At 36.6% G+C, this 15181-nt stretch overlaps 1 protein-coding gene across 2 annotated transcripts; it reads left to right on the forward strand.

Annotated features, from left to right (window-relative positions):
• Positions 4419 to 7778, forward strand: LOC18777862 (pentatricopeptide repeat-containing protein At1g52640, mitochondrial). 2 transcript variants are annotated; one of them, XM_020564691.1, is made up of 2 exons: positions 4419 to 6951; positions 7606 to 7778. In XM_020564691.1, exon 1 carries the CDS (start codon positions 4452 to 4454, stop codon positions 5907 to 5909), a length of 1458 nt encoding a protein of 485 aa, XP_020420280.1. In that variant the 5' UTR covers positions 4419 to 4451; the 3' UTR covers positions 5910 to 6951; positions 7606 to 7778. The 2 variants fall into 2 exon arrangements, with proteins under 2 accessions (XP_020420280.1, XP_007208892.2); XM_007208830.2 differs by having other exon boundaries at positions 4419 to 6944.

A 15181-nucleotide genomic window follows, 5' to 3' on the forward strand; every position in this document is an offset into this window, starting at 1 on the left:
ACTCCTTTTTTTTTTTTCCTTTCTTGATAGTCTCATGAAGATGCTAGAACTTTTCGATATAAAGTAATTGCAAATTGGGATGATATAGTGGATTTATGTGGCAAAGATAGAGCTACTAGAGAAGGTGCTGAAACATGTGCTAGAGCTGTTGAGTTTATGACCCCTGATAGTGAACCCAATAATTTTGTTGACTTGGGTGTTGATACTCAAGGTTTTGAGAATTCTCACATTGATGATGTCTCACCTAACTCTAGCTGTCCAAAGAAAAGAAATCAACCATCTTATGATATTCGCCCACCAAAGAAAAGAGGTACCCCTAATATTTCTGCTGATTCAGTGGCTAAAATGGCTTCATCTTTCAAACAAATTTTCAATGCTACTACACAAAAGCTTGATCCATTAGAAGTATATAATGAAGTGAATGCAATTCCAGAACTTAGTCCAGACGAACAATTGAAGGCATGCACTTGGTTTATAGAAAATGAGAAACAATTTCTCATGTTGAAGACACTTCCAGTTGAGAGAAAAAAGGGAATGGTGTTGATGGCATAGAACACATTTTTCATTCTCATGTTATCTTTATTAATTATTTTTATTTTGAGTAATATAGACGATTTTATCTTGATTACAATTTTGAGTAACAACAGTAGTCGATTATGAATTTTTTTTTTTTTAAAGGGATTTGAATGTTACCAGCTTTACAATTGCATGCTTTAGGTTAATCCAACTTTGGCTGAAGAGTCAAATGCAGGTGTCTTTTTCTTCAACTCATAGAAGCTGCCTAGTTCAAAGAATGAAGGGGATTCTTTATCTTGTTTTACTCGTTCTTATGTTGTATTGACTTTCGAAGGGGAGGCAGAGACGGTTGTATTGACTTTCAGTTTTAAAATTCCTTCTATGATTATCCAAACAGGGAAAATTGTAATTTCCGTCATTTCCTAAATTCTATATACAAGATATCCAAACATTGAAATTTGGAATTGACGTAATTTCAAATGTTGTAATTACAAATTTCGTCATTTACAAATTCTATAAAAATTAGAATTCCTTCATCCAAACACACCATTAAAGTTTCATCACATTAGAGCATAATTCCAACAAAATGTGGGTACACTAAATCGCAAATAGATGGAAGAAAAGCACATAGAAATTGACATTAATGAAATTTTATGTCAATTTCATCATTTTTGTTTAGGTAGCTTTTTATTTGTTATATTATACTATATATTTAGTAATAAAAACTAATGCATCACTTAATGTTCAGGTTCGGGGATGTAGATAATAATATCATTCTGAGCCCGTCTTCGATCTATTATTTTGAAAAATCGGGGATCCCTGTACCCGACCCTATATTCCCCTGAAATTCCCCCACATTAGGGCCGGGGGCTCGATGAGGACCTGCCTAGACAAGGATTGTTACCATCCCTAGACTAAGACAACAACTTTTCAATAACAAACTATACACAAAAACCCTAGCTCTTTCATCAAAGACCAATTTTACTGTTTATTGCTCTGCCAAGCCTCTTTGGTATTGATTTTCAGTTGACTCCCATCAATTAAAGGCCCTATTATGATCCCTCAGTGCATTGTTCTAATTCTATACTTAATTGCCACTTGATCTTGAGCTGTCTTAAACCATAACTATTACAAGATGGTGGCAACTTGTAGCTCTAATCAAACCTGCCCATCTGTTTTCATTATTGTACTACTTTTGTTTACTTTTACTTTGTTTTACTCCCTTTTTCATTTGTGCTAGAGAATTATGAAGTCGTTATTTGTCTTAAGGCATAGAAAAGAACCTCATTGACTTAGTTTACCGTTTCAATTCACAATCGTTTGATTTTAAGTTATTTACTTGGTGCGCAAGTCTTTATTTATTTATATTTTCTTTATTTTTAAGTCTATTAGAATTCTAACATTGCTAATAGTAGCATACTCGCAACTCACACTTCCTCAAAACCTATTCTAGATGTTTTAACTTTTTCTGGGTAAACAAGAGCGGATGAGTTGCTTTTGATGTCGTGGCGTGGGTCATTGGTTTGTCGGTACTAGGTGACGGTGATAGGGTTATTGTTTTTCTAATTAGGTGTTTTTTGAGACCTTAATAGTGTGTTTCTTTATTTTTTTGAATCAAATTGGTTTTATTTCTTTATAAGTATATAGTCTTGAATTTAGGAGAGGAATGAAGAAAATAAAGAGAAGGTTGTGAAAGAGAGAATTTTGCCCTTAATATTGACGAAGAGGTGGATGAAATGTTAAGGGATTTGACGGTATGGGAACATTAGCGAAGAAAATTAGTTTGTATCTTTAATTGACTAAGAAACAAATTCACAGGAGAAACCAAAAATTTGGTGATAATTCGAAGGGTAATTCGACAGTTTACTCTAATTAACAAATATAGGTTTCTTGAACAAGAGAAGAAATATATATTTTTAGAATTTTTTATAAAAATTATTTTTTGATCAAAATTATTATTTTTAATTAATATGTTAATGTTAGTAGGATTAATTTTTTTTCTTTTTTAGTAAATATAAAAACACTTACTAAACTTCATCTACAGACTAAAATATCGATAATATTGAGGATATTATTGTTTTTTGGTGTAGGATATTTTGGAACATATCCATACACATATCGTATAAGTATCGATAAATATCGACGTCGATAATTTCTCTCACACTTTAGCAACATTTGGCCACAATATCGCTATATATTGATAATATCGAGATGATGAAGGCGGTGAAAATTTTGAAGAGTTATTTACACTAACACTCCTTGAGGTTTCTTGTGTTTTCACAGAACCCCATTAGGTCTCAAAAATTACACAAATACCCTTTGAGGTTTCTAGTTTGTCTAAAAATTGATGATTTCATTGAAAAAAAACTTATGCAGATGACAAATTAACCTCAATGAAGTATATTCAATCTAATCTCAATGACCAACTTTGTCATTTGGAGAATTTTTTTTGGGTATAAAATCATCAATCTTTGGATGAAAAATAAATGAAAATGAGTTTTGTGAAAACAATTTAAAATTTCAGGAGCTGTTCTTGTAATTTCTTAAACCTCAAGCAGTTTAGTGATAAACCAAAAACCCAAGGGGTTGTTAGTGTAAATAACTCAAATTCGAACCTTATAGGAACTCTATGTGATACTAAGTCACTTATGTATCTTACCGTGCAATGTATAAAATGTAAAATATTGTAGTAAATCATTATAAATAAATTATTATGGTGTATTTTTATTATTCTTTCATTAATTACTACATATTTTTTACACTTGCAATGTTTGTTAGCTTGCTATGTAATCATCTTAAATTAATTAAACTCATCATGCAATGCATTTTCTTTCCAATTTTTTGTGATAAAGTAATAGATAATTGACTAAATAAACATCCTCCAAAGTTTTAAGAAAATTGTTCAAGTTTTTCTTATAATTTTCTTGATTTTTATTCAATTTTTATTGATATTGATAATTTCCCTATATTTCTATATAAATTTTCATATTTTTCGACTACCGATATTTCTGAAACCATCGATATTTTAGACCTTAACTTCATCTAACCATCCTAAATTAATTACTTTAATCATTTTCTCAACAAAAAACAATTATTTAAGTAATTCCCCTTGTAAAATATTCTCAAATAGTTGAGTTATATGCTCTTGAGATTTTTTGTTTTATGGAACTAAGCCCTTTCGAAGTTGAAACGATGAATAAAATTGTAACTCAAACACATGATTAAGGAAAAATATTTTATTTATTTATTTTGAGAATATTTGTATTTTGTTAGTGCAAGAATTAGTGTTTGGACTTCGTTAGTGTTGGAGATGGGGTAATAATTAGGGGTGGGCGCGGTCCGGTTCGGTCCGGTTCTCACCTCAAACCGGAATCGAAACCGGTATTATTTAATCGGTCTGGTTCGGTTCGGTTTAGGCAAAAAAAATTTCGAAAACTGGCCGGTTCGGTTCTAACCGGTTCCGGTCCGGTTCTGACCGGTTCCGATTTTGAACCGGATTATTAATTTATTATTTTTAAAAAAAATTTTAAATTTTTTTAATAAAAAAATTATAATAAATAACTTATTTTTTTAGCTTAAAAATGAACAAATAATCCAATTCATACATTTAGAAATTTTTTGAAGTTGAACTTGGAAAATTAGTGATTATAGAAGTTAAAAAATGGCATTAGATTTTAAAATTTTGTAAAAATATAAATATAAAATATATGACCGGTCCGGTTCGATCCGGTCCGGTGCGGAGAGATGTAAAACCAGAACCGGAACCGGTTGGAACCGGTTCAGTCCAATTCCGGTCCAGTTTGTTGACTTTTTTGGTCAACCGGTTTTTTTTCCGTTTTTTTTTCACCGGTTCGGTTCGGTGTTCCGGTTTTCCGGTCCCGATGCCCACCCCTAGTAATAATAATAACCAGTGTGTAGTCTGTTCAAAGTTCAATATGGAGGAGGGCATGGCTGAGAACCAAATCTCACCACCACACCCAATTCACCGTCCCCCTCCTTCTTCGCAGCTCCCCCTATCACCGACCTCCATCTCATCGTCGGTCAAGATCATCCTCGACATCCTAATCCGAACCACACCCCAGCAGATCGAACCGGCTCTCGCCTCCACCGGAATAATCCCCACCACCGAAGTCGTTGTCGAAGTCCTGAAGCTCTCGTACGACTACCCATTCTCCGCCATAAAGTTCTTCCGATGGGCCGGGCTGGCCCACAAGCACTCAGCCCACGCCTGGAACCTCATGGTCGACCTCCTCGGCCGCAACCGCCTCTTCGAGTCCATGTGGGACGCCATCCGCTCAATGCGGCAGGAAAAGACTCTCTCCTTGGCCGCCTTCGCCTCCGCCTTCGGAAATTACTGCGCTTCTGGAAGCTTCGACGACGCCCTCATGACTTTTCAGGTCATGGACAAATACGGCATCCCAAACGACGTCGTTGCCGCCAATTCTCTGCTCAGCGCAATGTGCGGCGAAAACGGCTGCGTTTTGAGGGCTCTGGACTTCCTCGAGACCATGAAATCGAAGCCGGAATTCGGCCCCGACGGGGACTCGTTTGCTATTTTGCTCGAGGGGCTGGAGAAGGAAGGGGATGCGGCGAAGGCGAAGACAACGTTTGGGGAAATGGTGGTGAGAGTTGGGTGGATGCCGGCGAACGTGGCGGCTTACGACGCTTTCTTGATGACGCTGGTGAGAGGGGAACAAGTGGAGGAGGCTCTGAAATTCTTGATTGTGATGAAGAAGAATAGCTGCTTGCCAGGTTTGAGATTCTTTTCCAGTGCTCTTGATATTCTTGTTAAGCGAAAGGATTCGAAGAATGCAATTTTGATTTGGGATGTTGTGGTTGGCAATGGTAATGGGTTGGTGCCTAATTTGTCAATGTACAATGCCATGATTGGATTATTGTGTGATTGCAATGAGGTCGATGATGCATTTAGGCTCCTTGACGAGATGGTATTTCATGGTGCTTTTCCTGATTCTTTCACTTATAATGTGATCTTTAAGTGTTTGCTTAAGAACAAGAAGGTTGGTGATGCTGGTAAGTTTTTTGTGGAGATGGTGAAGAATGAGTGGCTTCCCACCCATGCTAATTTTGCTGCTGCCATCACCATGTTTTTTGAAGGGGATGACCCTGAAATGGGGGTTCAGATTTGGAACTTTATGGTTGAAAACAAGGTCGAGCCTCTTGATGCAGCGGCCAATGCCTTGCTCTTGGGGCTTTGTAAGTTAGATAGGTTGTCAGAGTTGAAGAGGAATGCTGACGATATGCTTGATAGAAGGATCAGCATATACGAATCAACAATGGCGAGCTTGAAGAGTGCTTACTATAAGGATGGCAGAGGTGCAAGGGACAAATATGATGGCTTGGCAAGGAGGTGGAAGACCTCACTAGGTCGCTAGACATTTTATGGCTTAGGTTCTTTTTTCGATATGTATAGGAGTTATGTTCTTTACTTGCATAGGCGTAATCACTTGTGGAAAGTGCGTATATATTCTTTTTCCGTACCAAGCAGGTTTTGTGGTTAACTGTTATTATACAAATTGCCTCTTGTAGCTGTCTGACCTATTCGTCTTCTCTCTTTCCCGTTCCTCCTTTTTTTTTGTTTTGGATTTTGCTTTTCTTTTCTGATATATTCAGTTTGATTTTGATTTCTTGTTGTTCAATGTGCCTGCTGCTGGTTGTGAAATTCTTTCCTTCCTTGAGTTCCTGGTATGAATGCTTTCTTGTTACGTGTTTCCAGAGCTTTTATTATTTAACAGTGCAATCACCAAGCTGCATATAAATGCTGAGAGCATTAGTAGCTCTCTTACTTTACTGCATTTTGGTGCTTCGTTTCATATTTATTTTATTTATAATTTTTATGACAGTCGCTGGCCCTTTCCAATGTCTTTTTGAGAATTTCTATTCTAGACTTTGCTAGATGGCCTCTCATCCTGGTAGTTGGTGTCCTTAAATCATAACTTGAGAGTGATTATGCTTGTTTTGACTCATTGGTGTACATTTCATGAGGCATCGTTGGATTGTTCTTTGGAATGTAAATGATGCCTCCTGGTGCAGGTTTGTCATCTCTGTATCTGTAACCCTTTTCTCTCCCTTGATGACTCATGAATTGTTGAAGTCCCAAATTCTCTTCATTCACCTTTCTAAAACTTAAAATCGATGAACTAAAGGACTTATTAAAACCCAATGATCGTTTAGATCAATTCATTTCTTAAAATCTTGAAAGGAATTGTTTTTCAAGGCATGGAATATTTTTTGTTTTAGAAAGGCCAGGGTTCTTTTTCTTTTTATCTGACGAAGAATGCAAGTAGAAAAATTGCATTTATTTCAGGCGAGGGCAACAAGTTCTATAAGAGCATTTCCACTTCATTTGCCATGGCAAAGGGCAAGGGGAGGCAGGCAAAAGGCAAATTGTGTTTTCATCCATTGACATGGTAAATGGTAATTATTATTCACTTAATTATTATTTTTATTTTACTTAAATGATTAATCTGGATAAGATTCTCAGTTGTCACTTGTCAATATTTATTATAAAATTAACATCTCATATTTCAGATAAAATTTTCGAATAAGATTTTCAGATAAACTTTTGGTAGCTATTTATAGAAATTTTTTATAGAATTTTTGGGTTTTTTTTTTTTATAAATTTACACACAATTGGCTGCTGTTAGATTGGAGGAGAAATATTGGATTGGACGCCCCTAGAAACGCCACGTGACTTCTATCTGTTGGGGGAAAAACAGGGTTGATGCTAGGCTGGTGTCAGTGCATGAGATTTTGAATTTTTTTTACTTTTGGCGCATGTACGTCACACAGCAATAGTAAAAAAAATTTTGAAATAGTGCGCTGACGCCAGATTGGCGTCAATAGCCTTCGAGCAATAGCACGAGCTCGATTTGCCTTTGGGCTTGCCTGGTGGGTTGCTGTTGCGCAATGGAACTGCAAAACGACCCTCATGCCCTCTTTTGCAGGACTGGCCCTCAGTGCTGAAAGTGCTCTGACTTAATATATCACTGACTATACCATAAAACCTTTTCCAGGTTTTAACACGATTTCTTATGTTATCAGCACTTACTTCAATATCAAATTGTGCAGACAATATGGCAGCAGCGGTGTTATAAGCAACTGCATTCCAACCACCATCTCCTTTGTGACCGAGCTGACGTTCTTCTCTAAGTATATCCGCTAATGAACGCTCCATTGTGTATTCCATCGAAAATAAACTTTGTCATCTCCTTCAGTGTCATTAATTTGCTTGTCTTTTCTTCTCCTCTGCTTTATTTTGTTTACTTTTTTTGCCATCTTATGTATTTAAAATGATTATAACAACAATATTAATAAATATGATCAACATATATTTGCATCAAAAAATGATCAACATATATAACAAAATAGACGCATAAAGCTGAATAATAAGAAAAAAAAACGATCAATAAAGAAGAGTACACATTTATTAAAATTGATAAGAAAAAACATGATTCAAATGTTTACAACTCCATACATAAATTTAACTTGAGACAGTTCCAACTCAATTAATATATAATGACTGAAAATCATGAATTAGTGGCGCCTCGTGCTCGATAATCAAGAAACATATGCATTGCTAATGTGTCACGAAAAGTAGTCCATTGAACCAAACCTGTCAGCATGCATAAAGAGTTAAGACTAAATTAGACTGAAGACTAATTAAATAAATACAAATGAATGACCAAATTAAGCCTAGGGATTACATGATCCACACAATTCTATGATATGAAACCTGACAAGCAAATTAAACCAAATGCATTGCAGCCTTTTTACCAAGACACTTGCAACTGGATAACATGTCCTTACACACGCAATTGTAAAGTGAATGAGGGTGTGCAGAGGTGCATCCATAAAGAAATAGAAGAGTTTTTTAAAAATAAAGTTGGGAAGGAATTAGTGTGCAATTGCCTCTGCCATTTGGATTTTCTATTCCAATATGGGTCTCTTAGGCTATCCTTTGTCCATTTTCCATTGCTCAAATTTGTGGGCAGACTGATTTGCTAAGCATGGGTGTCAAGCACTATATGATTATAAATTCTCTGCTTTGAGGAACAGCAGGTTCCAATAAATATTGAAGGATGAGTTCAGTGGCATTTGTGGAGAAAATTTTATTTTATATGATAAGTAAGAAAGTTGTAATGTTGATTAGTTGGATTTATATAATGTTTTTAAAACAGGTAGGTGGAAGTGGCCTTTTCTGAACCTGTTATACATGTAACATCTCTTGCTTTAACAATTTTGAACTGTCAAGCTTATAATTATGTTTAAGTTCACTTCATTCAAGAGTTTGAAATCTCCTTTCTTTTTTTTGGGTCTGAAATTCATGTTGTATTAAAAAAAACCCCAAAACAGGGAATAGAGATACAAACAGAAGGCTAAAGCCACGAGGAGCCAACAGAACACAAGAACAAATAACAAAAGCAGGTCAGACATAGCTAGATTCCAACGGAGCCTAGAACAACAGTCCCTACCCAGCAAACTAGCAACTAATAGGAAATTAAAACTAAACAATAGATGCAGACTCTTGAAAGCAGTTTGAAATCTCCTTCAAGTTCTAATATTTATCATATCACCTAGAGAGTTTTTTCCTTAGTTTTCTCCCTTGGGTTTCTGCTTTAGATTGATTTTCCACAGGTAGACCTCTACATTGTTCCTGGTCCTACCTAGAGACCAACCTTAATTTCATCACCTTGTTATGAATATGATCATCTGATTCGTCTTTTTCATTGGCTTTGTAAAAGGAGCATATATCAATATTTCTAATAAGGAGACTTGATGAAACTTAAGTACATGGCTTGTTATTTCATCCTAGAACGTGATAGCGACTGCTTTCCATTCCAACTAATCAACAATAAGATCAATACAAACACAAATATAACACAAAGCACAACCAAGCACATAGCAGGGGCAAGCACAAGGAAAAGAACAAAGAATTATTATCTTCTAAATAAAATTCAATTAACTGAAAAAGGAAAATAGATAACTCAAAATTAGCAAGTACAGCCACGTGAAGAGCAGAGAAAGATGAGTCTGGAAAGAATAGAGAAAGATGAGTCTGGATAGTTGAGACTCTTACCTTGACTGGAAGAGCAATACTCTTGTTAGATTGAAAGACAGAGAGGAGAAATAAAATAAAGCAAAACTGTGGTTCCATAGATGAAAAGAATCAATATAGCAGACAAAAAAGAGGCCAACGACAAGGAAAGAAATTGAAAACTAAAACTCACCAGAAAACTTAGTAGAACACCATCAAGAGAATACCCATGGTGCGCAGGCTTGTTCTCTTTGGCGAGCAGAAGATAGGTTATCGAGGAGATTTGGCGGGCAGAAGATGAAAATTTTGGCGAGCAGAAGATAGGTTATCGAGGAGATTTGGCGGGTAGAAGATGAAAATTCCCTCTTTGTTGGGAATTGTACAATTTTGCCTATTACCACGGAATTTCAACTCGGGATTTTAGATGTGCTATTCCCACGATATTTTCTGCGTGTAATTTGGCAAATCCTGAGTTGATTTTGCCAAACGCTGAACTTTTCCTTTTCCACGCTCCAAATCCTGACTTTTATTAAAATCCCGAGTTATTTTACCGCATCCAAACACAGTGTAAGAGCTTATGTTCTCTGTCTCTTGGATGCTCTCAATCTAATTCTAGCAGTATCAGCTGCATTTGGCTGGGAAGCAGTTAGTGCAGCTTTCTTTGCAATAGCAGCAGCCTTTGCCCTTACATATGCAAGCTTTCTCCTTGCTCTTGCAGCTGCTTTTGCTTCATCCTACAGAGAAAAAAACAGTTTCAGGTTATAAGGAAGAAACGACAAAATAGTTTCATGAATAGGCTGGCAATAAAAATAGGCACTCACAGCAGCAATTGCAGAGTCTTGGTTAGGTATTTTTCTTGGTCTTCCTTTACTCCTTGATAAGGGTTTTTGTTATGGACAGTTGAGCCACAAATACTATACCTAATTTGCATTCTTTGTTTTCCCAACCATTTTTTCCTAGTCTTATCTATTCTCTCTTCAACCCCTTTTATCCTCACCTTTCTAGGTCTTCCAGGTTGTCTAGTGTAGGCTGGTGGCTTTATTGCTATTTGTTGGTCTTCTCCCATAGTTGTGACTCATTAATTGGCATAATCAGATTGTTATAAAGGGCCATGTAACTGTCCTTGCTGTAGTATGAATGCACATAATCCTCCATAGCTTTACCTCATTTGTAATGTATGGCAGCAATTCCATGAGCACAAGGAATACCAAACAAGTCCCATTTTCTGCAAGAACAAGTGTGATTATCCAAGTCCACCATATATTGGTCACCTCTTCCTACATCCACTTGATATTTAGGACAACCAGAACATTGCACAGTACAATTGCATGCTTTTAACTTTTTGTGTTGGACATGGTAAAAAATGTTCTTACATAATTGATGAGGCCAACTGCTCATTTTGTCCTTCCTCTACTAGATCCTTCTTATCAACAAGCACCTGATAATCTCTAGTATTGTGATAATTGGCTTGTCCTTTGCTGTCTTGATACTATTGTTGAAGCTTTCACACAAGTTATTCTGCAGCATGTCACACTTAATAAGTGTTCTGAAGTGAGACTTAGACCATTGTGTTGGTGGCTTCTCAGCAAGCCACTCCCAAGCATTGCTATTTAAGGCCTTCATTAATTCCATTTGATAGTTAAAAGAAGGCACATTGGTAGCTCTAGCATAGGTCCATAACTGATCCCTCAAAATGTTACCTTTATAAGTTTTGTTGAAGTTATCATAAAGGTGCCTCACACAGAATCTTGTCTCAGCATTAGGCACAATGTCTTCAAATGCACCAGGCAGTCCTTTTTGCTTGTCAAATATAACGGCCCATCCATGGGAATTAACAATGTCCACATCCTTGGCCAACAGATCAATGAACCATGTCCATGACTCCCTTCTTTCCATCCCAACCACATCATATACTAGCACCCAAGTCTTGTTATTAGGATCGATCCCAACTACTGTAAGCAACTATCCACCATAAATTCCTTTTAAATGGTAGGCATCTAACCCAATAAAAGGCATGTAGTTCATCTTAAACCCTCTCTTTAATGGTTATAAACAAATGTACAATCGCTTAAAAACTGTTTCACCATCAACAAACTCACAGTGCATCTTTGTTGTGGAGCCAGAGTTTTTGTCTTCCAGTTCATGGCAATAATCCCAAAGCATGGCATATTGCTCAGCAACTGTTCCTTCAATGATTCGAAACGCCTCTGCCTTTGACCATAGATATACCTACTTTAAACTCAGAAGAGGCTGAGTTCACTATAGATTGTGGAGGCATCGTGGGATTTGACTGAATTCTAGGCAGGAACTTATCTCTTAATCATTTACTTGAGGCTTGTGTGTTTTCAAACACTCTGACACAATTATGAATAAGATTATAATATTTCACCACCAAGCTTTGATCTGCAGGGTTTTTCCAAGCCACATAAATCTGCCATGGACAACTCACTGCTTTACACATTGCCTTCAGCTTATACCTTTCATTCCTGGAGAAAGTGACATATTTCCCACTCAACAAGCAATATTCACGAACAGTTTCCCTGAAAACCTTGCAGTCACTGAATATCATTCCAGTAGGGGTGGGCATGGTCCGATTCGGTCTGATTCTCACCTCAAATCGAAATCAGAACTGATACTATTTAATTAGTTTGGTTTGGTCCGGTTTAAGAAATTTTTTTTAAAAAAATTAGCCGGTTCCGGTTTTGAACCGGATTATTATTTTAAAATAAAAAGTATAATAAAAAAAAGTTATTTTTTTGGCTTAAAAATTAACAAATGATCCAATTCATACAATGAGAAATTTTTTGAAGTTGAACTTCGAAAAATATTAATTATAAAATTTAAAATACAGCATTGGATTTTAAAATTTTGTAATAAAATTTAAAAAAAAAATACAACTGGTCCAGTTCAATTTGGTGCGGTGTAAAACCAGAATCAGAACCGGTTGGAACCGGTTCGGTCCAATTTTGGTCTGGTTTGTTGACATTTTTGGTTAATCAATTTTTTTCCCCTTTTTTTTCACCGGTCCGGTTCGGTGTTCCTGTTTTCCTGTCCCGATGCCCACCCTTACATTCCAGTATAAAATACAAGGTTTTGTTTGTCTGTTTCATGGTTATAGTGTTTGAATTTTTTCCCCTGCAACGGTGTCATCATCTTCATCTGAATGAATACTTCTTAACTCATCCTCCACTGCTTGATTTTGCACCTTCAAAAGAGATCTTGAAGGGAAGGTATATTGAATTACATTCTTCCAATCTGGTGTCTTGAAGATTTGTATAGTGAAAATCCGTAGTCCAAGAAGGTTGGTCCTTATTTTGACTAGTCTGTAAAGGTTGGTCTTCATTTTGACCAGTTTGTGAAGGTTGGTCCCACCGCCAAGTTGTCAAAATTACGGACCCCACCTTCTCATTAACAACACCACATTCACCCTTATAACAACACCACCTTCGCTCTCATTAACAACACCACCTTCACCCTCATTTCTCTCTTCATCTTCAAGAGGCCGAAAAGTATATTCAACTGGGGCATGGTCTGTAATCCACTGTTGCAAAAAATTGTTTTCCTCAGCGATCTCATCAATGTTATCCCCTCATACTCATTATCAATAAAACTAGATGTATTTGATAAGGATGCATCATTATCTTCCCCTTTTGTTGCACTTGTCATCCCTTCTGTTGCACTTGTCATTGCCATACCTTTACCCTTTGAAGACTTTGTAACCTTTCCCTTCTTTGGTGCCTCAGGTTCAACCACTTCTTTACCTTTTGAAGACCTTGTAGCTTTTCCCTTCTCTGGTGCCTCAACCATTGTTTTACCATTTCCCTTCTTTTGTGCCTCAACCATTGTTTTACCATTTCCCTTCTTTGGTGCCTTAGGTTTTGAAAAATCCCCAACATCATTCACTGCTTCTTGCTCCACTATCTTCACCTTATGTGGCTTAGGATATTTAGTTGGCTGCTCAACATTGCTCTTTGTCTTATAAGGAACAACGGGACTACAATCAGCATATCCTAGATCCTCAATCACCACTAACCTCTATTTTTGTACCTCGGAACCTTCCACCCTTTGCAGCTCGATCTATTTGTGTTTGTTTAAAAAAGTATAAGGGTCATCAACCAACTGTGTCAAATAAATATCTGTCTCCCTTACTCTTAGCAAACATTCACATATTTTCATAACATTTTCATCACACAGAGGCTTTTCTACAGAAGAAGAGTTGGGAAGCTTATAGTGATATAATACTATACCATCATAGCCTAACTCCTTAACCATCAGACCAATTTCAAACATAGACATTTGGTCCTTATCACAAAAATCAATGAAGTCTAGAGTCTCATTTACATACAGGTTGTCACATATAGAACCCCCATGGTTCATTCGACTAGTAAACTTATCATCTTCATCTACAAAGCCACATAACAGTCAAACCTATCAATAAACAATTGTTGAATATATAAATGGTGAATAAACAAGGACATAAACAAATGTAGAGGTTTTGGACCACTAAGTATTGTCTAGAATCCAAAGCAGTTTGGTCTGACAAAAAATGTGCTTTTTTAACACAACGACAGAAATGGACCATGGACCACAAATATCACTCTCAAGCACACTTCAAAGCAAATCAAAGGTTCAGAAAAAATAAAACCACAAGCCCTTTACGACGAAACCAAAAAGCTAGAAGGAATAAAACCCCAAACAACTTATAGTAACAAGGAGCATGACAACCAAGAGGATGAAAGGCCCATGACATCTTGACTTACAGCAACCTAGCCTTTTTTGTACTTTTGATCGATGTGAAATTTTTTTTTTTTTTGGGGGGGGGGGGGGGAGGCGCTTTGTATGACTATCTAGAAATCGATTTGGGTTTTTTTTTTTAAATTATTTTTATTTATAATTAAAGAGCGCCATGAGCATGAGATGCCGAAAATGCCCTTAAAAAATCGTCCAGCTAGACGCCATGTAGGCTGATTACAGATTTTCTTACGATCTCGCTAACGGAGGGGGCAAATTGGTGTTTCCGTGAAGTTAAGTATGTACTGGTAAATGTCCACAAAATCAATTATGAACTCGTAAATGACCTTATAGGTTGGGGGGTTTTATGTAGTTTGTCCAAATATAAATGAGTGATGCTAAATAAACCCTAAAATTAACTTAGTACACCCTACTATCAAACTATTTATTGAATTACTAATTTACCTTAATATAAAATGACCAAAAAGGATATATTGAATTGTGAAGCAAATGTAATTTTAGTAAGTACACCTTACTCACCATATTCAACCCTAATATTCGATGGAGCGACGTTGAACGCTATGAATCCAACCCTACCCCACCACCGCCGTCCCTCCCTCTCTCTCTCTCTCTCTCTCTCTCTCATCCAAATTATCTTATTTGCTCTAAATTTTTTGCAATGAGTCAAAATCTTCCATGTGTATGTGGCGTTCGTCCATTAGACTTGGTTAATACATTCAACCCACCCAAAACAATAATCATTTGATGTTCATCTACGGTGTTGGTGGTTTCAAGTGAGCATATTCCCAAACGGCTCTTACACTTGCCCACTAGAACTCTAGCTCCTCACCATTTGATGAATCTAATGGCAATTATGTT

Source organism: Prunus persica, chromosome G5 (genome assembly GCF_000346465.2).
Source record: "Prunus persica cultivar Lovell chromosome G5, Prunus_persica_NCBIv2, whole genome shotgun sequence".
Classification (NCBI taxonomy): Eukaryota; Viridiplantae; Streptophyta; class Magnoliopsida; order Rosales; family Rosaceae; genus Prunus; species Prunus persica.